The 26,496-nt window shown below is 38.9% G+C and overlaps 1 protein-coding gene across 1 annotated transcript; it reads left to right on the top strand.

Annotated features, from left to right (window-relative positions):
* Positions 1-12,613: 12,613 nt before the first annotated feature.
* Positions 12,614-25,514, top strand: gal3st4 (galactose-3-O-sulfotransferase 4). The gene is made up of 4 exons (XM_033983733.2): positions 12,614-12,893; positions 13,969-14,085; positions 17,096-17,390; positions 20,640-25,514. The coding sequence occupies exons 1-4, from the start codon at positions 12,871-12,873 to the stop codon at positions 21,624-21,626; spliced, it is 1,422 nt and encodes a 473-aa protein (XP_033839624.1). The 5' UTR covers positions 12,614-12,870; the 3' UTR covers positions 21,627-25,514.
* Positions 25,515-26,496: the final 982 nt, after the last annotated feature.

The raw sequence follows: 26,496 nt of genomic DNA, 5'->3' as shown, positions 1-26,496 counted from the left end.
TTGTTAATCTGTTTACCGTTGCAAACAGGACATGAGAGTTGTTACTACAACTTCCAATAATGTCAGAAAAATACCTTTGCCTTGTTCTACATGAACTGTGGTTGTACATGTGCATTTTTTCTCTGTAAATCTCATAATGAACATGGAGCTTTGACATGCGCCATTCCCGCTCAGCCCTCCGGCACTCCCTTTTCTGTGCCCTGACCGAGTCATCCTTCCCCCATGGGGCTTTCTGCTTATCTTTAACTATTTTAACCTTCATCAGGGCAATGGTGTCCAGAACATTCAAAACATTCGAAGGTACAGAGTTCAACAAATCATCAACATTAGAACATGAGGCATTTTCAAAGTGTATCATTTCCATGAACAGTGCACCTGTTTTATCATTTATGTGTCTCCTTCGAACAACTGCAGGACCAGCCGCTGGTTTGGGAATAACAGACAGGTCAAAAAAAGACACAGAAATGATCAGATAGAGCAACATCCACCACATTGACATTTGAAATATTTACTCCTTTTGTAATAAGCAGGTCCAGAGTGTGTCCTCTGTTGTGGGTGGGCTCGCTGACATGCTGAGTCAGACCAAAGGTTTCAAGGACAGAACGGAGCTCTTTAGCATTTCTGTCAAGCACATTATCCACATGTACATTAAAATCACCTGTAATAAAAATACAATGATTTTACCTCACCTAAATTATTGCATTACAAGTTGGAGTCTGACAAGCAAAACTACTCTTAAATTAGCTGAAACTATCACACAGTCACACAGGAGGAGCTTTGAGTAGAGCCGCTGCTCCTACACATCTAGACGAGCCAGCTGAGGTGGCTCGGGCATCTGTTCAGGATGCCTCCTGAACACCTCCCTAGGGAGTTGTTCTGGGGATGTCTCACCGGGAGGAGGCCCCAGGGAAGACCCAGGACACTCTGGAGAGACTACATCTCTTGGCTGGGCTGGGAACGCTTTGAGGTCCCACTGGAGGAGCTGGAGGACGTGTCTGGGGTGAGGGAAGTCTGGGAGTCCCTGCTTAGACTGCTGCCCCATGACCCAGCCCCAGATAGGTGGAAAAAGTATGAATGGATGGCATATACAAAGTTTTTAACAATCTCGCTCCTCCTCTAAAGGAGTTTGTGAAAAGAAATTCAAACAGGACCACAAGAGCAGGTTCTGCAGGTGACTGCTCTGTGGTGTTTAGGAGAAGTGCTTTTGGACAAGTCTCTTTTGCTTATCAAGCAGATTGGATGTGGAACACACTGCCTGCTCATATACGAGAACTTTCAACACTGGCAGCATTTTCAAAGGCTTTAAAGCAGTGGTTGTTTGAGGTTCAAATATGTCACCATGTATAACAAAATTACATTTTAATATTGATAGGTTGTTGGTTTAACATTTAACTTCAAATGAACTGTTCTATAATTATATGTAAAGAGAGTGTGTTGTGTGCATAGTCTGCTGGTGTGTTACATTTGCTTGTAATTGTTGTTATTGTTATTGTTGCTGTTCTTTTCCCTGTTCTGTAGACTATTTAACATCAACCTGCCGAGGGACTGAAGATGGAAATTAGCCACATTGGCTATAATATTTACACATTTACATTTAAAAAAATGTCATTAATATATGCTGTTCCTTTAAAAATAAATAAAAAATTAGAAATAAGGAGTGGTGTCACAGCAATGGTATTGTAACTCAAAGGGATTGTTTATGTAGTGGAACCCTAGCACGAATTCACATTTTGAGGACGCCTTCTTTCAAAAATTGTACAAAGAGAAAATCCCAATATGTGTGTGAGCATCTCACTGCCTAATCTCATGTTCACTGAGGAGGTAGTCAGTTTTTGTTCTCAGAGAGGAAATGGACATTCTAAACATTTTACTAATCAGTGAGATGTCTGAACCAGAATCTATCTATACTTTAGTAGCAACATTTTTGATAATGACCAGAGCATTGGGAGAAAACTGACAATGGTTGCAGTGGTTGGGTGACAGCTGACAGTCACAATGGTCCAGAGAGTGCCTGGAGAAGCTGTAGTCGCTGAAGGATAGGTGGATGTAGAGGAGCCAGCATCTCGGACAGGAGGTACGCATAGGGTGCATCGATACCTGTCTCTGCTGCAATCATTTCTGAAGTCAGAATGGTCATATCCACAGAAAAATTACTGCAGGGAGCATGACTTTGTCTGGAATGGCTCACATCTTGTCCTTTTGTAGTAGCATGTAACTTCAGAAAGTGAACAACTGTGGAAAGTTACTTACATACGTGACCACAAGAGCTAAATACAAAAATCATAACTCTATGAACTCAAAAACTGAAGTTTTTTTTGACAGTGCCTACATTCTTGAGCAGTACTGCCCTTCTTTTACCTGCTGATGTAAATGGGAAAAGACATCTTGTCTTGCTCTGCTCCCAGCAGCCGCCTGAAGACACCTCATAGATCCACAGTACTGTACATGATTAGGCTAAAACTAAACCCACTTGAAAATCTAAAACATTAAATGTCCGCAAAATATTAATCTAAGATATTTCAACTCTTTAAATTTTAACTTCAACCTCAGATTCAGACATAACTCTAATATAAGTAGGAGGAGGATATAGACTAAAACCACAATCACACAGAATTTAACCATTCAAGCAACAACCACAGGAAGGTAGAAAAGGCCAGAATGGTAGAAATGGAAGTGAACAGGGAAATAATAGCAACTAACTATTTTTTCCAAATTTACCATTGGGCTCATTAGTGGCTCTAGTCCAATTGGCCTGAAACATACTGTATTGAAAGTACTTATTTTTGACATGGTTATTAATAGAGCACCACAAATAAATTGCATCAAATGAAAAATATTAACTGAATCAGTACAAATTTAGTCCATAAACCTTTTAAAGCTAGTTATGCTTTTTAGAGAAAGGGGAGGGTTAAGGGTCAAAAATGGGTAGGAGAATTTTAAAACAGTAAAAGGAATATCCAGCCCAGTAAATAATAAAAAAGTAGAGTAAGGTGTCTCAAAGAGAGCATCCAGGCATTGCAATCCTCATAATGAAGTGATTATTCAAGCCAAATCTATTCTAATCTGTTTTGATGAGCGTCCAAAAGGTTAAGCTCTGACACAATTAATAATGTTGACTGACATTATGACTTTTATCTGTCCGTTTGACTTTAACAGTTTTTAACAACTGTTACATGACTTTTGTATGGACCTATGAATTTGTGTTTAATTTAGGTTAGGTTATCTTTACCAGTTACCAGGTGATTTCCGGAGAGCCTGAACCTGAGAAAACTACATAAGTTAGTTGGTGCTTTATAATAGTCAGAGATTTCATGATCTTGACAATTTATGGGGACACTTATTTCAGGTTGGAGAGGAGTGTCCATCCTTCTCCTGATTAAGATCTCATGTAAAGAGAGATCGAGATGTTGAGTGTGAATCATATTGCCATCAGTGCTAATGGCAAGGCTTCCAACACATTATTTTGGTGGAGTTCTTGATTTGTTTCCATGTTTGCTGAAGTCATGAGGTAGTTTTATTCTCTGAAATATATCCATGCCTAATAGTCTGCAGGTGTGAAGTGAAGTCCGTTATGACAGTCACTTATTTGCCTTATTTGTTACATATTTGTCAGTTCAAACACTGAGCTCATACAGGTCATGAGTCAATAACCCGCCATTGTCTGTCAGCTTCACTGAATGTCCATTATCACAGCTTTTGTTTATCATTTCAACTATTTCTACTTGGGTTTTTGTCCAGTGGGAAAAGCCGAAATATAAAGCTGTCAACAGGACAAATCGTTGTAGGAGTGACAAGAATCGTTGTAGGAGTGACAAGACATTTCGCTGCTCATCCAAGCTGCTTCTTCAGTTCATTCAGAACTAAACATATACAATAAACAATATAAAGCTTTTCAGAACTCAGAGGTCTCAGGCTTTGTACATTATGAGGCTGGACATTTTGTTGTTTATATTGGAAGTTATACTGCTTTAAATTTACAGTTTTTGTGATTTGTTAATTGTGGTCAAGTGCTATTTCAAGTGAGTTGCATATACAGTATGTTGCAGCCCCAGTGCAACAGCGCTTGAAGAAGCTACAGATTGAGTTACAATGTAAGAAAATCCAATTCTTTTTTTTTTTTTTTTTTTTTTTTTTTGCAATGCTTATGTTATAAAACAAAAGAAAAAAAGAGAATAAATAAAAGGAAGAATACTTTTTTTATTTAAAAAAATGAAATAAATAAATAATGCTACATTTATAGCAAGTTATTTTCAAGAATGGAGCAAAAAAGAAACTTCAAAATTTCAAATTTGGTTAAAAACTAAATATTTAACTGGACTGGATCCAAAAGTAGATTTCAGTCATGCATGCCCAGGCAAACACAGCCCATATGCAACAGCAGAGACAGCTGGAAGGGGCCTTAGAGGAGCAGCAGAGCAGGTGTTGAAGGTGTTGATTCAGCTAATTCATCTGTCATGTGACAAGAGGAGGAGGACCCCGTCCACAGAGCAGTTTCAGACCCAGTAGGACTTTCTTTGGTTTTAGTTCAGGTCATGTTTCTGAGTGACACAGCAGCCATCTTTAGACAGTCTTTAGACAACAGCAAAAACAGATCCAGTTTTGGTTATGTGACCATTCAGTTCAGAGCGAGAAAGCACCCAGAGAGCTAACTCACTCAGACCATGCCCACCCAGACACAGCAGGCCATAGACCCATTTCAAATCCACTCATATCAAAACTTAGAAAAATATATTCAAAATCTGCATTTTGTTTGTTTTTACCTCAAAATGTATAAATAGTTTTGCATCAAAAAATCAGTATCTATATTTAAAATATCCTACATTCAAAGTGAGGAAAAATTCAATCAATAAAAAGATAAGTTTTGAATTGTTTATTTAATTTTCAACATGATCTAATTAAATATAAAATCTTCTAAACAAGGTATCATCACTGTCAGATAATAATTAAAAAAAAAAAAAAAAAAAAATCAGACTGTGCTACTCTAAATATTAACACCATAAACTTTAATCTATTTAGGTTTGGTTAAACTGTAAACTAAATATATATATATATATATATATATATATATATATATATATATATATATATATATATATATATATATATATATATATATATATATATATATATATATTATTATTTTTTTTTATTTACCTCCAATTTTTTTGTCATTTTTAGTAGTTTAGTAGTAGTTTGCTTTGCAATTTGAATCTGGGTTTAGATTATATTTGGTTGGGGAGGTGCAGCAGCCTATGTTCACTACTTTTGGTAGAATTATAATAAATATCTTGCCCTACCTATGATTTGCAGCTATCTCACCGACTTCAATAACCCTCTCACCCACTTCAAAAAGTTTAGTTTACATTGTCCATTTTGCACTGGTGGAGGAGCTACAATATTTATGTAATTATAGACCTCTATATTTTATTTCCAAGTAAGACAAAGTACAAAAGGTAAAAATGTAGAAAATAAATAAAATGATCACTGTATAATTATCTTCTTTAATTTAAAAGTAAAATCCCAAAATCTGATGGATTTTGTGTTGTTTATTTTCATGTCCATTACTTAATGGACAGTTATAAATAATGTTCCCATTTATTTATGTATCATATAATGCAAAAACTTTATTTTCCCTTTAACATAAAACTACAATATTTAAGTTACATAAAGTGGCATGTTGAAGTGAGACAGTGAGGGCAGAAGAGAGAGAGGAGAGGGAGGGGTGAAAAGTCCAAAAGGTGGGGTGATGGCTCTGGCCTTGTCTGGCCTTAAGGTAGTATGTAGTAGATATTAGTAGTAATAGATATTAGCTGCAGGAGTAGTAGTTGTAGTTAGTTGTAGTAATAGTAGTATATGTATAATAGTAGTAGTAGTAGTAGTCGTATATATTAGTTGTAGTAGTAGTAGTAGTAGTAGTAGTAGTAGTAGTAGTAGTAGTAGTAGTAGTAGTAGTAGTAGTAGTAGTATAGAATAGTTGCAGTAGTAGTTGTATTGCTGGAGTCTATTAACCCAGCAATAGAAATTAGATAATGTAGGCTTAGTAGTAGCAGTAGTAGTAGTAGTAGTAGTAGTAGTAGTAGTAGTAGTAGTAGTAGTAGTAGTAGTAGTAGTAGTAGTAGTAGTAGTAGTAGTAGTAGTAGTAGTAGTAGTAGTAGTAGTAGTATAGAATAGCTGCACAAGTAGTAGTTGTATTGCTGGAGTCTATTAAACCAGCAATAGAAATTAGATAATGTAGGCTTAGTAGTAGCAGCAGCAGTAGCAGCAGTACTAGTAGTAATAGTAGTAGTAGAAGTAGACGCACTTGACATAGGACTTTAATCCCTGTTTAGTTCTTCAAATTGTCTTTTTATGTCGTTTCAAAGTCAACCAAGCCTAATACTTGGAAGTCACCTCCAGGGGGCATTGTCTGCTGTCTTAACCCTTAGCCTGGAGCCTGCTGGTCGGAGAGGGCGTCGGAGCGGTACAGGTGAGTGTCGCGCTTCTTTACAAACGCATCGGACGCACACATGATACACTTTTACGGATAAATATGTTTCCTCAAAGTGATTTGATTCGATTGGGTTTGGTCTAGTCGTGGTTTTGTCCCGTGTTTATCCTGGTTTTGTCTCGGTCTCGTTCTTTGTGCGCAGCTTGGGACAGTGGGGGGTAATCTTGGCTGATCTGGGCATTAGCCGCTTTGGCGCAGCAGGTCAGACCGTACTGACTTGGACGAGTGGATCTCTAAGCAAAAACTGGGACACGTTTTAACTGTAATTTGCATTTTACCTTTAAACTTAGTGATATTCATTCAAATATAAAAAAGTATTAAAAGTTATTCATCATGTAATGTTTTCCTGCATTTTATGTCTAAAATAACCTAAAACTGACCATACTTTGTACATTCAAAACAGAAACATGAAAAGAGCCAGGTATATAGAGGGGATTTTGGATATGTCATCTTTGGATAAGAGCAGAGCGGAGCAAGAAAACAACAAGCATGTTGTGGCGTTATATTTATAGAATTCGTTTTACACTGCATATAAAATAAGAGGATGTAGACGCATTGTATGTTGTAAGTACATACGGCAAATTGACTCTTTTTGCGTTATTTATCATCAGATATAGCTGTACTTTTTCCCTAAATGGCTCATTTTGTACGTGATTGTAAAATAATGGCCTGTGGGGACGATAAGACCCCAAAGAAACTTGTTGACAAGGGTGCACAGGGGAGCCCCCCCTCATCCAGTAAGGCAGATTATAAACTACTCCTGTTGCAGACTTATAGCAAAAACGGTCGGTTAAAATTTTGGATACTAAATACATTTTCGAAAACCCTTAACAGCGAATTTAAAGTGTGCTATTTGGACACAACTAATTTCCTGCTTAGTATATTTAAGTTATATCTAAATAGTAATACAATTCAATTTAAAGTTTATTTAGTGTGCTTTTGTGTGCTAAACTAGAACCATTTTAAGTACACTTAATATATTATAGACTAATTAAAAGTTATTTCAATTTAACTTAAGTACTTTAAAATGATATGTCACATTAAAAGTATATTTATGATACTGCATTAGAAATGTAATGTGAATGTATTATAGTCAATGTTTTAGAAGAAATATAAAATGAACAAATCAATCACTTAGCTGGTTCTCACCCTTCCCTCAGCTGAGCAATCTTCTGAGTTTCCTGCCTGAAGAGCTCCTCTGAATGGTCATATGCTCTTTTTTGAGCCTTTAGCTATGACTTCATCTTTTGCACCAGCAGTCATTTTCTTCTTTTTATTGTCCTGCCAAACAAAACAAACTATTTAAGCAAAGATAAATATCTAATTACAAAAGTCCCACACTGACATTGACAGTTGACATTTCAAACAATAGGGACGGAATAGTACAGTTTTTATTTGTACACAGATTTAAGATATTTTGTCCAAAGATTGACTTAAATCTTGTGGTTAGTCCCTACTCCACTTGCCCCCTCATCCCCCCCAAATTTAATTATTATTATTATTATTTATTTATTATTATTAATATACACTTTTAAAAAGACAAAACATGCAAACTTACCTCTATTTATCCACTTTCGATTTCTAGCCAATGTTTGTCATCATCCATGTTTGGGTTGGAGGTGATTTGCTGAAATGTACTATTGCTGTTTAGGATAATGTCTGTGCTCTCTTTAATGGTCTTATTATGGAGGAAAAAGATGGCGAACTTGAACGCCTTTATCATCCTGGAAAACTGCCCTGTGAAAATACAGCTTTAAGTGAGAAAATAAAACTACACTGACCACCAGTTCAAGAGATAAACGTTAATTACAAGACTTACCTTAGCAGTAGTTTGGATGTGGGTTGCTGGTGTGTCTGCAGATCTGCTCCACCTGTATGTTGTCAGAACCACGTCTCTTCATTAAAATAGCGGATGACAGGATGACCCCCTTTATCACTGAGACAGGTTTTTTTTGTTGTTGTTGAGAAAGTTGAACCACATAATTACAAACTGCAACAAACAAACACCTACAGAACAGCGCAGGACTGACTGATTAGCTGAAATCAAATTCTGTTCTAGGAAGTACAGAAATTAGGCACTGGTCAGTCATTCACCAAAAGTTCCCTATAGGCCTATGCGTTGTTGTGAAATCAGACAATTCATGGCGCTTTGTGTGTTCAACTCACTGCCAAACTTCATGCAGATACACCAAAAACAACAGCATTTAGAAAAGTCAAACAGAAAGCGGTAAGTAAGATTTATTTTCCTGACTTAAATATAAATATTGTTCCTTACTTTCCTTGTTTTAATGGCTTGCATTTGGATTTGATAACCTTCCTAGAGTAATAATTAAAAATAATTAACATATAACAAGTTAGAAAAGTTATTTTTTTATAACTAAATTTACAGCTGCATTCTATAGTATAGTCTTGATAGACAATATTCAGTGCTTACGTTATGTGGCGTTCAGTTCTAATAGTTCCTACCAGAGCCTCATTTAAACGGTAAATGGTCACATTTTTCTATAGCGCTTTTCTACCTTCAAGGCACTCAAAGCACTTTACAACAAGGAACCACTCACCCATTCACACACACATTCACACACCAGTGTACACAGACACAGACACTGAGGGCAAGGTGGGTTAAGTGTCTTGCCCAAGGACACAACAACATCTGTGTGAGTTAGAATCGCACCACCAACCTATGGATCAGTGGATCTGACCACTCAACCAATGATGTTTATGTTGAGAGCGGGATTTGACCGCCAACCTTCGGATCATTGGACAAACACTCTACTACTGTCGTTAAAGTCATTGCTTAGTGTGTAAACCTTTTGGTGTTGTATTGTAGATAATAATTAATATGTAATGGATATGGAGACTGGCTTCACCATTCATTTGTATGTGAAGGAATGGCTGATTTAACGTAGCACTGGGTAGTAGCAGCTAGCCAAGTGAACGAATTGTAACAACAGGCAGAGATAGAGAATTTCATATCTATGAATGTCTTTTTTCTTTAGTGCTGTGGAAGTTCACGCACATATCTACAGGGATACTATTAAGCCATAGACTGTGTTTTGGAGTCTCCAGCCTTAGCAACTTTGGCGGCACTTGTGTTGCTGAAGTTGTTACAGTGCAGTTACAGTGCAGTTATCTCTTCTCAATAAAGTGTTCAAATTAAGCTTTTATGTATACTCTTTGGTGGTCAGCCAAAACAACAAATCAACAAATGTGTATCCTAGTTTTTTTTTTTATTCTTAATGTAATAAAATGGAGGAACAGTGAAAATATAGAACACATAAGTAAAATAAATGCACTATTTTTATTCAATAGCTCAACCCCGGCTAAGAAACACCAAACAATTTAATGACAAACCTGGACTGTTGTCTGTGTTTGATTGGTGGCCCCTATGTGTGGACAAAGCCACAACCAGCATTAAAGACTGCAGAGAACAATTTTCAACATGCCCTGTAAGCAACAATCAATGAACCATGGGTGTGAAAGACACCTCCCCACTGATGGAGCTAAAGAGGATGAACATGGTTATGTCTTTCATCCTGGAGTACCAACACAGTGCCTGCCTGGGTGTTGCCAAACAGACTACATCGTTATGGGTGGACAGTAAGCACCACAATTAACACTGGTATAGAAGGTAAAGGTCAGCATGGACAAAGAGCTTCTTGAATGTATGCCTCCAGCAGAGGTCACAAGAGAACCGAGATCTATAAAAGACAGAACATTCTGGAAAGCATTAGAATGGAGATGATTTTCATGCTTGTACTAACTGGTATTTTAAAAAGGAAATATGTCAATCATTTGTTTTTATTGTTTTCTGCAAAGCACACTGTTCAGTACATGATATTAATGTAGCCAAATGGGCTTTACATGAATTTGTGTTTGATTTTGAAAGACTTTCAATGTTTCTTGTAATGCATTTTGCAGGCAGTGTTCTCAACATCTACAACAGCATCTACATATCCAATTGAGTCATTTAATGGGTCGTTGCTCACATTTTTCAATAGGACAACACATGTTCCACTTCAAACTGTACAGAGGTTAAGGTGGAGGGGTCTGTCATTGAAGGCAAAAACTGTAATGGCAAAAGCTTGTCACGATGTAAAAAACGTTTTTTGAAAAATAACAGGGAAGCAAAAGAGTTTGAAATAGGTGTCAGAGGATTTAGCCATTCCATAAGAGAATGGCCATTAAAGAGAATGGCCATTGAACAATTCACAGGTCTGAGTGTTAATTCAGTTTTATTTTATTATCATTTCACTTGTAGCAAAGTTCTCTATTATTCATGCAAAAACACATGTCTTAAAAAGAGAAATACCTCAGCTGTTCAGTTAAGGGATATATTTCTAATGGATTATTCTGCTGAGAATATAGTCTCAAATGTGAACAACAGCATGTGTGTTTGGTTAGCTGTAAAAGCTATAAATTGCTATAGATGCTCTCTCACTGAACTGAAATGTGTGATGTTATGATCAGTTAACAAATGTTTGACGTTCCTCTTCCAAACAAGATTGAAGGAGATTAAATGTGTTTTTATCACTTATTTTCTAATTGAGAAAATGACTAATTAATTGTTGATGTATTGTGTTTCAGTCACTGAATAGATTTTATGTGTATTTGAAAGTGCTTCAAATATACTTTAAAATGACAGAATATGTAGAGAATACCCAGAAAGTACTACTAACATTATGTTACTTATGTCTATTTTAAATACAATTTAATATTGCATTCTGTGTTAAGAATATGCTATGTCAAAATATATTACAACATACTGTATAAAAATAAATATTTTTAAACTAAGTATAAAAGTATGTTTATTATATAATTAAATTAAATGCACTGAAACCATATTTAAAAATAATACACCATTAGACAATTTTTTAGAAAATCATGCACTTCATTAAAATATACTTAAAATGTGATATATATCCCTTACCATTTGGCTTTGAATAGATAGTTTTTTATGTAATTATACAACTTTAATATGCTTTTATTACTTTTTTATTAATGTGTTTCTAACTAAGCCTATATGTTTACTTACTACTTTATAATATGTACAATGCATTTAATGCATTTTTCTTTTTATTTACCCTATTCTGAAGAACTTTATATAATTGTGTCCCTTGTTTATGTTTTTAAGTTCTTCTAATGAGAAATTTCCTCCAGAAGCAGCAAAAGTACAATTTGGGAACAGACTTGGAGACAAGTTTGCTAATGCTGCTGGTGATGATCTCATTGCTAGTCATGTCATCTGGGCCCTGGGCACACCTCACCATCAACAACCAAAGTGGAAACACTGTGCCCAGCCTACATCCTCAGTCACCACAAGCACCAGGGCCATGTCTTACCTGCCAGGTCTTTCATGAGGAACTGTGAGGGGATCTCCTGGATGTCCCTCAGGCTGGTCCACCTCATCACCAGTCACAGCTCCTCTCAGACCTCAAGACGTCACCCAGACAATGTGACACTTTGTACAAAAGAAGCATACATTACATTGTGACATGTAACAGGCCAAGCCAAGGAAATGTTTCAGATATTCTCACAAAAATTAACAAACTAAAAAAAATGTTTGAGTTGATGCAAAACTGGTGAAGTTTGATTTTTGTAATCTCCAAATTTCAATTACTGTGCTATTCGGATCTATATAAAATAAAATGTCACAAAAATTTAATTATGTCTTTCCTCTGGACCCGTGGCGCACCGGTCACACACTTTGGAGCACCACGCACGTACAGTCTTCATTTTTCAGCACAGACACAAATGAAAGTCTAAACCTTTGCTGCAGGAAGTGGCCCAGTCTAAACGTGGATGATGTTTAGTTATGAACGTCGTGAATAATTCGCTCTGCGATGGGTGCTGATCCAATACTGATTAGATGTTTTCAAATGGAGAAGTCTCGTTGATGAATTTATAACAGTCTGTGATCTGATTTTGGCCACCTAGGAGCCACTACTTGCTCTGATTTAAGGTTTTCATCAAACGGCGGGTTTGGCTTGTTTGAACATGTTTCGGAGCGAGTGTGGGCGTAATATTAGGAGAAAACTTGAGGCGAGCGGCGAGGGGGTTTGCTTTTATTGTGAAGGTGCCCGGATGTGTGGTGTGTAATCTGCTTTTCTCGGTGCTGTCTGTGGTGGGCACACTCGGACAGTGCGGTGTAATCAGCGGGACTGGCTCCTCAGCCCTGCGGGACAGTGACGCTTTGGGGGCGGCTGCTCGGGGACCGCAGGAGGATCACAGAGACGCGTGTCTGGAGCCTGGAACGGAAACAGTGCGGAGCTGTCCGGGCGCGAGCCTGAGCCGAGCCGCCGAGGCGAACTGCACCCACAGACTCGAGATGCTCACCGCTCTCCGGACCATAGCGACGATACCGAGCGGGGCCCGAATCAGCGATGCCTTTCAGACGGAGAGCCAGGTACACTCCCCCGCAGGAGCTATGTGCACGGTGCTGAAGCAGAAGAACACCCTGCACCGGGCCCGGCTCACTCTGTAGTCTGAGGAGAAACCGGAGAGGTGTGGGTGGGGGGCTCCTGACCATCGCGCAGGCCTCTGTGTCCGTGCGTGTGTTTGCAAGAGGGAGACGTGAGCTTCTATTGTCTCGGTTTAGAGCGCAGCCGACCGTAGTGTCAGCTGCTGGAGATCGCAAGAGTATAAATCACCGCGAGGAGCTGGGGGAGATGGAGAGGCGGAGGTATAGCGGCTACTGCTACTTGTGTCGCCCGCCACACAAAGCACCACGGACCGCACTGCGCCGTGCGTCAGCTCCGCTCCGGCATCAGAGCGCACAGAGTGGGCGAGAAAACAGGACAAACGTGCTCAGCAACAGCGCAACGATAAACTCTACGGTTGAAATCCTAATTTCACAGTTTTTTTATTGATCCACAGGCCATTGGCGTGTAGGCTATAAAACAGGTTTTTGTGATGACTTGTAGGCGGTCAGCACTCTGGCCTCAACAAGCAGATCCCGAGTTTGATTCACTGACCGTAGTTGTTTTGGAGTTTGCATGTTCTGCCTGTGTCTAGTGGGCTTCCTCGGTGCTCTGGTTTCTTCATCAACCTAAACTCTGCGTATGGCCCCAGAACCTGAAACCTGAACCTTTAGACCCCAGATGGGTCCCCAAATTCCCCATTGCACACGCCCACTTCCCTAGTGGTACAGACGAATGGGCCAGAGAGAGGCAAAATAAAGTCTCATTCTCTGTTATTACTACACTGTAGCAGTTGTATTACATTTATATGTTGCTGTTATTAAATTGTGCTTACTTCACAATGTACATTTTAAATATGTCTAGCCAACACTTTTTAAGAGACTGAAATCCTACCTCCTAAACTAATCCAAGAATTCTACTTCTCTCAGAACATGTTTGTAACTACAGGGTTAGCAGCTTTCACACAGAATAACACTCCATGGGACATATAGTTCTCTTTATTGTGATGGCTTATAGTCTGGTTGTGGGTTAAACTCCTCAGACTTCTTTGTGCTTGTGCAGGATGGTGCGGTGGCTGGTGTGCACGCGCTGGGGGCCCCTGTGGCTGTGGAAGGCCCTGCTCGTTTGTGTGGCCTTCGCCTTCGCCGGACAACTGCTGGGGGTCATCTTCAACAAGACGTATGCTCCATATCTATTACTAAAAACTCTGCATTTAAAGGAGCTGTATCTAAGAGTTTGAATATAAATTCTGTAAACTCTGTAAACATGCGCTAATCAAATATAGCGTTAACTGATAGCTATTATAATGCTGATGTATTCTTAATTACAAAAACATTGGACATGATGTACCGTTTATGATCTAATTAGGTATTTTGCTTCCCAAGACAATTATTCAGTCAGAAAGCAGAATTGGTTTGCCAGTTTTGATGCTGAAATCCAGTTGTTTCAAACCTAAAATGCCTCTCTCTGATCTAAATGGTCACTACCCAAACCCCAGCACTTGCAGCCTATCATTAAACAGTGCTAGTGCAGCCTCTGCAGCTCAGTGAATGAATTCTGGAGGTTCTGAGCTTTCATATGATGCATGGCCTGTCCATATACTGAGAATGTGAAAAACTTGGATGTGTCCTCTATCTGCAACTACAACTTCAGTTGTAATTCTTGTATTTTTTTTTGGAACACTTAAGAGCATAAAACACATTTAATGGAATAAGTGGAATTATGCAAGCTGCCTGTTGACCAAAATTGTTAATTCTTGGTTCCTTTAAAATACAGATAATCACACATAAGTGATTATGTGTGATTTCAGTGTTGAAAAATAAACATGGCAAAACAGAATCCTAAAGTGCTGTGTAGACCTAAGTTTTTAAATGAAATATCAAATGGGTTCTATTTCATCCTTCCTGACCACCAGAAGATGGTGCTGAACGCACTGAATTTGCACATGCACAGTTCGAGTAGTAATACCTAATAAGTCACACCTGTGACTCTGGATGACGCCCTGGAGGTAGTACTGCTTCGGCCGATTGTGCCAGATTGATGGACAGCTTGCGTGACCTATGTCTACTCTTAAAGTTGATAGTGGCCATGACCTTTGTCCAGCCTGTCTTGTCCCTTACCATCTGAGGGAGGCATTGTCAGATAATCCATGCATGAACTGCAGTTACATGCCTCTGTCTGCAGAATTGGAAGTCTAGATATAATTTTCACAGGCTTATTGCTTAGACACCTACTTCTGAGACTGGGATGTCTTCCCAACCGATGTCCTGGTCCCAAAGGAGGATGTCCTCTCTCTGATGGCGTCGGCCTCCCATTTTCGAGATGAGGAAGAGGCACCGCCCTTTTGTGCATCTAAAGATGGTTATGCGCAGAGCTCTGGATCATTTGCAGCTGGAAATTCCACTGCCTGAACAACCTGGTCTTGGTAGTGCTTTACTGCCCGTGCTCTCGTGCCCTTTGCTGTAAGAGCTGCATGCTTGTTGGAGGGATCTGAGCCCTTTCTCAAGGCTTTTGACATATCGTTGGATTTTGGCTGTTATGCACAAAACAACAACAGCTGGATCGCATGCCTGCTGTTGAACTGGCTGTGGCGTCTCTTATAGTCTCACCTAAGGAAGCCTTGCGCCAAGATTTTAGTGGTCCATGTCTGCGTCTTGTGACAGATGACTTCATCACCACGGCGTACGACTCTGGTGTGTGGGCTGCTCGGCTAGGCTATTCTTGAGGACACCAGACTCGAGGACAGGATGCACTGGCACACATTTGGCCCAATGGCCTCCCATATATTCCCCCCTTCCTCTGATTTGGCCAACCCTCCCACCCTTTCTCCAAGAGGACCAGAGGCTTTTGCTGGTCTATATTCCTAGTGATGTAGCTGGTATTAGTCATTCAGTGCTTTCAGCACCATCTTGTGGTGGCCAGGGGGAATGAAATAAAACAAAAGTTACATGTGTAACCAGTCCATGATAACTGTAATTTTTTTTGTTATGCTCAAAAAATAGTTTTTGTTACCAAAAATATACATAGACATACCTGTGTTTTCTTTACACATGTTTACGTAAGCTTGCAAAGGCCTATTCAGTCACGAGGTAGTGCCCCTCCTTTTCTGTTTTGATTTAGTTTGCTGAGATAGTACTTGCGGTAAATGTTTATCATAGTTTTACATCATTTTGAAGAGAAGTTGAAGGAAGTAGTGATAAGTTCTAAAACAGAATACCTCTAACTATGTCATCGATGCAGAAAATTCCATCCAAAATGCAGGGACAATTTAAGCAAAAAGAACATATTTTTCTGACAGGTTTGACTCTTGTTTACAATATAGCTGCTAGGCAAACGTTATGGAATTACATTATACTTTGTACACAGACCCTCTATCTACATCACAGGCATACCCATATTTAGGAAGTAAAATGATAAACTTCACAAAGTTTTTTTTTTCCTTAAATAGAATTACCTTAACTATGTTTATGTAAAATGTGTATAACCTCATTGGCACTTTAAATGCAAAATCTTGAAGTAAATTTTGAAGTAAAAATTCTGTTGACTGCTTGAGCTTGACATATATGTAGGTTTCAAAGCTAAAACACCACATATACTTTCTGTACTATTATTATTATTCTGTTACTGTATTTGTCCAAGAGTCCTTCAGAGCTGATGGCATTAATCACGCTCACATAGGACTATACTAAAGTTAATGTGTAACCTGTGAAGTGTGGGTGAGCAGTGGTCTGACTTTAACCTATGAAGAGCATTTCAATGTAACAATCCCACACCCGCAAAAACACAACCACACAACTTAACGTTTCCAATTGTTTACAATAATTTAAACAACCATTTTACTTACTAAGATTTTGATTTTAAATTTCATCAAGATCTATCTATGTCTCCGAATATGAGGTAGACATCAAATCCAAATAGTTTTTATTCATATCAATTGTAATTCTGATTTATTCCTTAATTACAAAAACATTGGGCATGATGGCCAAGTTCTTAAGTTATAATTTAGTGTTTTAATTCAAGATGGTCAATCAATCAGAAAGCAGAATGAGCCTCACATTATTCTCTCATTTGTGTTGCCAGTTTCAATGCTGAAATTGGTTTAAACTTTAAAGGACTCTCTCTGACATGTCAATGACATGTCTGAAGAGCAGAGTCATGTCTAAACTCCCTGTGGTGTGTGTATTTTCAGTGTCCCCTCTGCAGGCCGCTCCATTCTTTCGGCCCCTGACCAGGGCCCGTCCTTGGGCTCCTGTCGGCCCCACACTCACATAATGTTCCTGAAGACCCATAAAACAGCCAGCAGCACCGTGCTCAACATGCTGTACCGCTTTGGGGAGGAACGGGGGCTGCGCTTCGCTCTGCCACTGGGCTACCAGCTGGGCTACCCACTACCCTTCAATGCTCACCGGGTCAAAGGTTACAGGGGCCCTGGGGCCAGTGACTTCCACATTATGGGCAACCACATGCGCTTCAACAGAGCAGAGGTAAAGTCCACATATATGCACATGACTGAGGAACATCCACTGTGACAGCACTGCATCATAGTCACATATGAAGACTATTCACTGCATCATAGTCACTTGTGAATACTGATTATTTACTGCATCATAGTCACATGAATACTGATTATTCACTACATCATAGTTACATGTGAAGACTGATTATTCACTCCATCATAGTCACATATGAATATTGATTATTCACTGCATCATAGTCACACGTGAAGACTATTTACTACATCATAGTCACATGTGAAGACTGATTATTCACTACATTATAGTCGCATGTGAGCACAGATTATTCACTGCATCATAGTTACATGTTAAGACTATTCACTGCATCATAGTCACATGTGAAGACTGAATATTCACTGCAACATGGTCACATGTGAAGACTGATTATTTGCTGTATCGTAGTCACATGTGAAGACTGATTATTCAATGCATCATAGTCATATGTGAAGACAGATTATTCATTGCATCATAGTCATATGTGAAGACAGATTATTCACTGCATCATAGTCACATGTGAAAACTATTCACTGCATCATAGTCACATGTGAGGACAGATTATCCACTGCATCATAGTGACATGTGAAGACTGATTATTCACTGCATCATAGTCACATGTGAAAACTATTCACTGTATCATAGTCACATGTGAAAACTATTCACTGCATCATAGTCACATGTGAGGACAGATTATCCACTGCATCATAGTGACATGTGAAGACTGATTATTCACTACATTATAGTCGCATGTGAGCACAGATTATTCACTGCATCATAGTTACATGTTAAGACTATTCACTGCATCATAGTCACATGTGAAGACTGGTTAGTCACTTCATCATAGTCACATGTGAAGACTGATTATTCACTGCATCATAGTCACATGTGAAGACTATTCACTGCATCATAGTCAAATGTGAAGACTGATTATTCACTGCAACATGGTCACATGTGCCTGATTATTTACTGCATCATAGTCAAATGTGAAGACTGATTATTTGCTGTATCGTAGTCACATGTGAAGACTGATTATTCACTGCAACATGGTCACATGTGCCTGATTATTTACTGCATCATAGTCAAATGTGAAGACTGATTATTTGCTGTATCGTAGTCACATGTGAAGACTGATTATTCAATGCATCATAGTCATATGTGAAGACAGATTATTCACTGCATGATAGTCATATGTGAAGACAGATTATTCACTGCATCATAGTCACATGTGAAAACTATTCACTGTATCATAGTCACATGTGAAAACTATTCACTGCATCATAGTCACATGTGAGGACAGATTATCCACTGCATCATAGTGACATGTGAAGACTGATTATTCACTGCATCATAGTCAAATGTAAAGACTATACACTGCATCTTAGTCACATGTGAAGACTGATTACTTACTGCATCATACTCACATATGAAGACTGATTATTCACTATCATAGTCAAATGTGAGGACAGATTATACACTGCTTCATAGTCACATGTGAAGACTATTCACTCCTTCATAGTCACATGTGAAGACTGATTATTCACTGTATCATAGTCACATGTGAGGACAAATTATTCACTGCATCAAAGTCACATGTGAAGACTGATTATGTACTGCATCATAGTAACATGTGAAGACTATTGACAGTATCATAGTCACATGTGAAGACCATTCACTGCATCATAGTCACATGTGGAGACTGATTATTTACTGCATCACACTCACATGTGAAGAGTGATCAATCACTTAAAAATGTTTAAAATATATTGACCAATAAAGGCAACATATTTGATTATGAAGGCTTCCTGATTGGTCTGTCCTTCCAGGAGTAGGAGCAGACAGTAGCTCAGTTGGTGCAGTGCTTGTCTTCTGATCCAAAGGTCAGCAGTTCAAATCCCATTCTTGACCTAAATAATATTTCTAGAGTTATCAGATGGTTGGTGGTGTGATCCAGCTCCCACAGTCAATACTGTCGTTGTGTCTTTAGGCAAGACCCGTCTCACCTCTAGTGTCTGCACACACTGTTTGCGTGCACTTGAATGCCTTGAAGGTAGAAAAGGGTTATAAAAATGTGACTATTTACCATTTAAAGAACTATATGTATGATTTTGATTTTACATTGCATAAACATTACCTAACTGTCCTCAGCTTTTAATGATAGCATTTTTGATGTATTCTGAATTACAAAAACATGATGGCCAAGTTGTTTACATTATAATTTGGTGTTTTGATTCTCAAGATGATTATCCAACCAGAAAGCGGAATGAGCCTCACATTAGTCTCTCATTTGGGTTGCCAATTTCAAGGCTGAAATCCAGTTGATTTAAATGTAAAATCTCTGATCTGAAACCTCACTACAGTGGTCCCTTGCTATATCGCAGTTCACCTTTTGTGTTGTCTCTTTTTTTGCATGATTTTTTTATACAGTGTATGAACGCACATTGTGTTCTACGTCCTGATTGGCTAAGGGACTGTAGACCACTGTCAATCAATCTCCTCCGTGCCGTGTCTCCTGTACAATACAGAATGCGTTCAGCTTTCCAAATTTACATAAATGTTTGAGCAACACTACAGTGGGACAAAGACGCATGGTCAGAGGAATTGTGAAATAGTCACTATTAATTAATTAAACAAGAGAGGAATGTGAGAAAATGTTAATGCCTGTCTGAGGAAAGTGTATAAAGTGTGTGGTGAGGGGTTTTACAGCCTATATATGTATATATATATATATATATATATATATATATATATATATATATATATATATATATATATATATATATATATATATATATATATATATATATATATATATATATATATAATAACAATTATATATAATATATATAAAATAACAATTATATATAATATATTATCATATATAATAATTGTAAAAAATAAAGCTGACTACTCCATGGATTTTGCCTATTGTGGGTTATTTTTTAGAACGTAACCCCTGCGATAAAGGAGGGACCACTGTACCTAAATCCCATCATCATCCCATCATGAATCATTAATCTGTGCTTCTGCTGCTGCAGTATATGCTATCCATATATTGAGAAGGAGAAAACATGTATGTGTCCTCTCTCTGCAGTTTGAGTCACTAGCAACCCAGTTTCAGTTGTGATTGTAATACCTATTCCTTTAAACCAAATTTCGTCATAAATTTTGTTACTCCAATCACACGCACTCTTCGGTCCTGACCGGTGTTCATGTGTTTTTCAGGTGGAGAAAGTGATGCCTTCCGACGCCTTCTACTTCTCCATTGTCCGCGACCCGGTGGCGCTGGCAGAGTCCTCTTTTGCCTACTACAAAGAGGTAGCCCCCGCCTTCCGCAAAGCCAAGAGTTTGGGGGAATTTGCGGACAACCCATGGAAATTCTATGACGCACGGCTCCGCAACAACCACTACGCCCGCAACCTCCTCTGGTTCGACTTCGGCATGGACCACAATGCCAACTACTCCATCCCTTTGGCGCGTCACGGTGAAAAAGTGATCAAACAGGTCTTCAAGCTCATTTTGGTCTCCGAATACTTCGACCAGTCCATGATCTTACTGCGGCATGCCCTCTGCTGGCCACTGGATGCTGTTGTCTCCTTTAGCTTGAATGCCAGGCAACAGAAATCTGATCGGAGTAGTAGTAGTAGCTGGGTGGCAAAAGCAGCTCCGTCCCAAGCTAAAATGCTGCCAAATCTCTCGCTCACAGACGAACAGCGTGAGAAGCTCAGGGAGTGGAACGCTTTGGACTGGGCCCTGTACCAGGCCTTCAATAGAACATTCTGGGAGAAGATTCAGAGGTTTGGGTTGGCACGAATGGACCAGGAAGTGGCGCTGCTACGGACGCGGCGTGAAGATCTTGCAAGATTGTGTTTGAGGGACGGTGGGAAGCCAGTGGAGGCGCAACGGATTCGGGACAAGACGATTCGTCCGTTTCAGAGCGGTGTAGTGAAAATCTTGGGTTATGAGTTGCAACCGCGCTTGGACAATGCTACCCGGACCGCCTGTTTGAGAATGATAAGGCCAGAGATCCAGTATAAAGATGTCCTGGACGCCAAGCAGTTTCCGAGGTCAGCAGCACCAGCGCAACCGGCCCCTCCAGACTCCAAGGCGAGGGCAGGGCTTGGGGAGAGGGCGGGGTTAGGGGAGGGGGGAGGGGTCAGGGACTGGGACGGCAGCCATTTGAAACAGAATCAGACTGTAAAATTAAGATAATGAACAAGTGAATGAAGCAGGTCTTTTTTCTGTCATTGACGAATTCAAAGTCATGTCTTTGTGAGTGTGTGGTGAATTTTAGAGGGGTCTTCCATAAGGCAGACTTGACTCTAACAAGCCTGGGTCACTCCACTATGACCTGCGTACTGTAGGTTCTTTCTGAAACAACCTCCTACTCCCACGCCCTATACATATCCACTTGATCTGCACACTTAAGTCCAAGGGTTCTATGTGAGTCATGGTTTTGACTACAAATTTTCTTCAAAGGTACACTATGTAACGTTTCTAGTAGAAGGTCCACCACTTGTCTCTGTGGAGATGTTATTGCTTTGCATACCTCTGCATAATTAATTAATTCATTAAATCTCTGTGGATAAAAGCAAAGCAAGTTACCAGGATCTACAGCTCAGACATTGGAATGTCATTGAAAAGTGTAGCCGATAGTGACAAATAGTAAAGGTAGTCCACACAGAAAGGGTCTCACTCCCACAAGGAACAATAGCAGACACTGAGGACAGTTACAAATACAGAAGAAGAAGAAGAAGAAACAAGGAAAGCAGCCACGGCCAAATACCTCCAACAAGCAAGGCAAGTCCTAAGGAGTCACCTCAAAGGCAAGAACAAGACCCACGCAATAAACAGCTATGCCCTGCCAGTAATGAGATACTCAGTAGGTCTGTATCTCCTTCTTTGGCCACAGACATTTGATCCCAAATCCAGCACCCTGACACTACGTCAGCCGTAAGGAAGGAGGCCGAGGACTAGTGAGTGTGAGAGGCACAGTCCAGAATGAAACATCCAAGATCCATAAGGACATCAAGGACAAGGTCCCAACAAATGACGTGCTCAGCAAATGTCTCAGACAGTGGAGAGCAGAGGAAGAGGTGCTGGACGTACCATCATGAGAGGACAAGCCCCTGTATGGGATGTACCACTCTAACTGAAGTGGCTGATATCAAGAAATCCTACCAATAGCTATAGAGAGCTGGTCTGAAGCACAGCACAGCGGCAGACATCCTGGCTGCACAGGAGCAGACTTTGAGCACTAGAGCGATAGAGACCTAGATCTATCACACTGGACAAGACCCAAGGTGCAGGCTGTGCAAAGAGGCCCCTGAGACAATCCAGCACATAACTGCAGGGTGTAAGATGCTGGCAGGGAAAGCATACATGGAGCGGCATAACCAAGTGGCGGGCATAGGGTACAGAAACATCTGTGCAGTGTATGGACTGTTTTCCCACCTTGACCTTGGAGACCCCAATGTCAAGGTGGGAAACCTCCAAAGGTAGTGGAGAGTGATCGACCCAAGATCCTGTGGGAGTCATAATGTTGAACCAACTGGACATGTGGTGGTGGACAAACAATAGAGCAAAGCCTTTGTGGTGGACATTGCAGTACCAGGTGATGGGAACATCAGGAAAAAATAACATTAAAAACTAGAGAAATATCAGGGGCTCAAAGAAGAGCTGGAGAACTCCTGTAATTATATACATGATCATTTAAATCACTGTGGAACATTCCAGGCAAAGCAATAATCCATGGAGACAAGCAAGTGGCACACCCCCCCTCCAGAAAAGTTACATAGCAAGGAACTGAAGACATTGAAATCTTATATTGATTTTATTGAAAACATTTTTAAGTTGAATTAGTCTCATAAAAAAGAAACAACATCTGAACAAAGTAAAAATTCAAGTTGACAATAACTTGTGTTGGTTGCTCAGTATGAGAGCTTATGCTAACTCAATTAGCTTTAGTTTTAATGGTGAGTGTAGTGCTATTTGAAACCAGCTGAAGCATGTTGAATCCATTACCTGTTAGCATGGTGTCATGGAAGTAGGGGAGAGGGAGGAGGGAATGTTTTCGGAAAGGCCCTTCTTTCAAGTCTGGATCAATCTGCACTTATGAGATCCAGGCTTGTTCTGTAAGCCTGGATCACATAAGAGTAAACCAGACTGAGGAAAGGTACATGTTGGGGATGGGGGCATTATATGAAAATGAATAATATAAATAATAATTGGTTCTCAAACTGTGGTACAAATACAATTTATGGTATGCTGTTGGTACTGTTTTAGACCTGGTTTAGTCCTAGTTTATTTTAGTCAAGCTTCAGTCCTGGTTTTAGATACAAAGCCAAATATTTTCTGAGTTGGTTTTCAAATATTTTAATGAATGAATGAATAATTTTAAATAGGATGTGTTCACGTTCTAGAATTTGACAATGTCACAAAACATCCCATATCAATCTTATGACTTTTGGTGTTGAGCAATGGCACTACTTTCTGAAGCTAAAATTTCACCTTAGTGCATTTATCCTAACAGAGAAGACATTGACCTGTTTGTTTCATCATAATCTCAGTAATGGCCTAATAATAATCTCAGTCAGCTGTGATCAACTGTTAATAATTCCATCCAAAAATCAGGAACAATTTATGTACAAGGAAAGCATTTTCTGACTATTTAAACATTGATTTAACTAAATAAAAGTGTTGTCATTTATTTATAGTTGTCAAATCTAACTATTGTGTAATTTAGAAAAGTTTGGGCCCTTATTTACAGTGTGGTTGCTTAGTAACAGTTATTCTACCTCTTCATCAAAATTACAAAATTAGAAAAGAGTGGGCCATTTTTTAATACAATCTGAAATATAATGACATTAGAGAAATGAGTCGTCTAACTTGTCATATGCAAACTTTTAAACTGCAAATTCCACTACATAATTCTGACCTGTTCTCCAGCTCAATTTTAAACTGTTCATTTTAGAATGTTGTGATGTCACATGAATGCAACCTCTTGATAATTTGCAGCTGATGTAATCAACATTCCCTGGGGGTGTGATGCTAACTTGCTTTGTTATGCTTTAATCTGGGTTTTGTTTTAACAATCTGACCAGAAAGAACTGAATTATTTGGAGCTGAGATGATTTTGTATTGAACACAGGCTCCGAAATTTTTTTGTTTAAGTCCATTTTGTATTTTTTCTTTAGTTTTCAGAAGATCTTAAAACTTTTTTAGAAGTGTTTGCTAATGTGTGCAATGTGTCACTATGGTAACTGTTGAACATTCCACCATACGCATACATGCAAAACACCCCCAGCATGATGTCATTGCAAAGAATCAATTCTGATCTGTTCTCCAGCTCAATTTCAAACTGACCATTTTAGAATGTTGTGATGTCACGTGAACACAACCTATTGATTGTTCTCCAAAATTGATGTGGAACCACGTTTTTGATTTTAAGGCAGGGGTCTCAAATGCAAATTAGCAGGAGGCAGAGACTGGATGAGGCTGGGCGTATCAGGTATTTAAAATTTTCTCAAAAGTCATCACAGTTTTCAACATACATGAGGAAATATGCCAATTCTTGTGGATTTTATGGATATACATCGTTATTTGTTGAATCTTTTGCGACAGGAAGACACAGCACGAGTGACACATGGTAAAGCCACACTAACATTTAACTTTCATATTGTCCTGCAGGCCACAAAATATCCTCTCGCGGGCTGCAATTGGCCCCCGGGCCGCGAGTTTGAGACCCCTGTTTTAAGGGGATATTGTTTTTCATTATATGCTTTATGAATAACAAGTTGATCTATCTTGCTTCTGAATCTCTCCTTCTTCACGGAATAGGCCCCACACCACTTATACATGGTTGTGGAGGCTCCTCTCAGAAGGTCATTAGAACTTTGGGTTGTCCGAGTGCAGATCTTCATGGTAATGCTTTTCTACAGAACTTCTGCTGGAGCGTAGAGTCTGTGGACTGTATGTTTAGTATTTACAATATTAATATTTTTCTGAGCTGCCTTTTGACTATTGTGAATAAAACACAGGTACGTCGACTTTACATATTACTCGTTAGTATTTTCATTTTAAAAGAGACATACTATCATTTTTTTAAATTAGTTTTTAAACTTATTTACTTAAAAAAACACACCAGGATTAGTTTTTACATATGTTAAAGAGGGGGTATTATGCAAATCAGTATTTATTTATTTATTTTAACTTTCTTACATATTATAACATTGTTCTCCCATCGAAGACATACCCGAAAAGGTTTTAGATGTCATCCATGCATGTTTATACTTCAGCAATCTCTCCTGGGCCCTATTTGGACCCTCCTCACGATTAGAGTCCACAAGCCTATGAGCTCCATTGAAAAAAATACTAGATAAATAAGATTTATAACAAACTGTGGAACATTCCATGCAAAGCAATAACATGGCCATGGAGATAAAAAGTTACATAGTTTAAAACCCACACATTTTCACTGGACTTGTTCTAATGATTTTAGCACTTAGCCTTACCAATAAAGTATGTAATTTGAAATACATCCAACCGTTTAAATGGGAAGTTATTGAGTAGGCATTTCTCATACGGTGTATCTAAAATGTGAGATTATACTCAGATTATCGTATTATGTCTCCTTTAAATTAATTAATAACTTGTTTTTCCAGCTTCACATCTGGACTCATGGAAGAAATTGTAATAATTAATATTTCATGTGGAATCACTTGTTGAGTTTGGACATTGTTATTGCTCCCTCAGGAGAACGGGTGGGTTCTGCCATCCAAAAAATACTAAAAATAAATAAGTGTAAAACACTACCTTTCCCATGCTGCATCTCTCTTGGTTTTAATGGCCACAATAAAAAGTAGCTAGTAATGGAGAACAGTATATTAAAAAAATGCATCAAATAAAGGCGCAGTACCTGATTTTTAGTCTTAAAAATATGGAAAACAGAAATTGCAACAATTTGCAGTGGTCCCATGTTATTCTTCACTTACTTTCTGTATTCCGAGCATCCATATTATTCACTGTGATTAGTTTATAAGCACTTTTCACAACTTTCAGAGGTCAGAGCAGAGTTTTTGCT

Source organism: Periophthalmus magnuspinnatus, chromosome 18, assembly GCF_009829125.3.
Source record: "Periophthalmus magnuspinnatus isolate fPerMag1 chromosome 18, fPerMag1.2.pri, whole genome shotgun sequence".
Taxonomy (NCBI): domain Eukaryota; kingdom Metazoa; phylum Chordata; class Actinopteri; order Gobiiformes; family Gobiidae; genus Periophthalmus; species Periophthalmus magnuspinnatus.
This window is presented reverse-complemented; position numbering and strand designations above follow the sequence as displayed.

What these genes read in the sequence shown, in the direction of transcription:
- gal3st4 (XM_033983733.2), top strand. Translation starts at nt 12,871, where the DNA reads ATGCCTTTCAGACGGAGAGCCAG. An exon ending in GGGGTCATCTTCAACAAGAC is followed by an intron (nt 14,086 to 17,095) that starts GTATGCTCCATA and finishes GTGTATTTTCAG; the next exon opens with TGTCCCCTCTGCAGGCCGCT. An exon ending in TGCGCTTCAACAGAGCAGAG is followed by an intron (nt 17,391 to 20,639) that starts GTAAAGTCCACA and finishes TGTGTTTTTCAG; the next exon opens with GTGGAGAAAGTGATGCCTTC.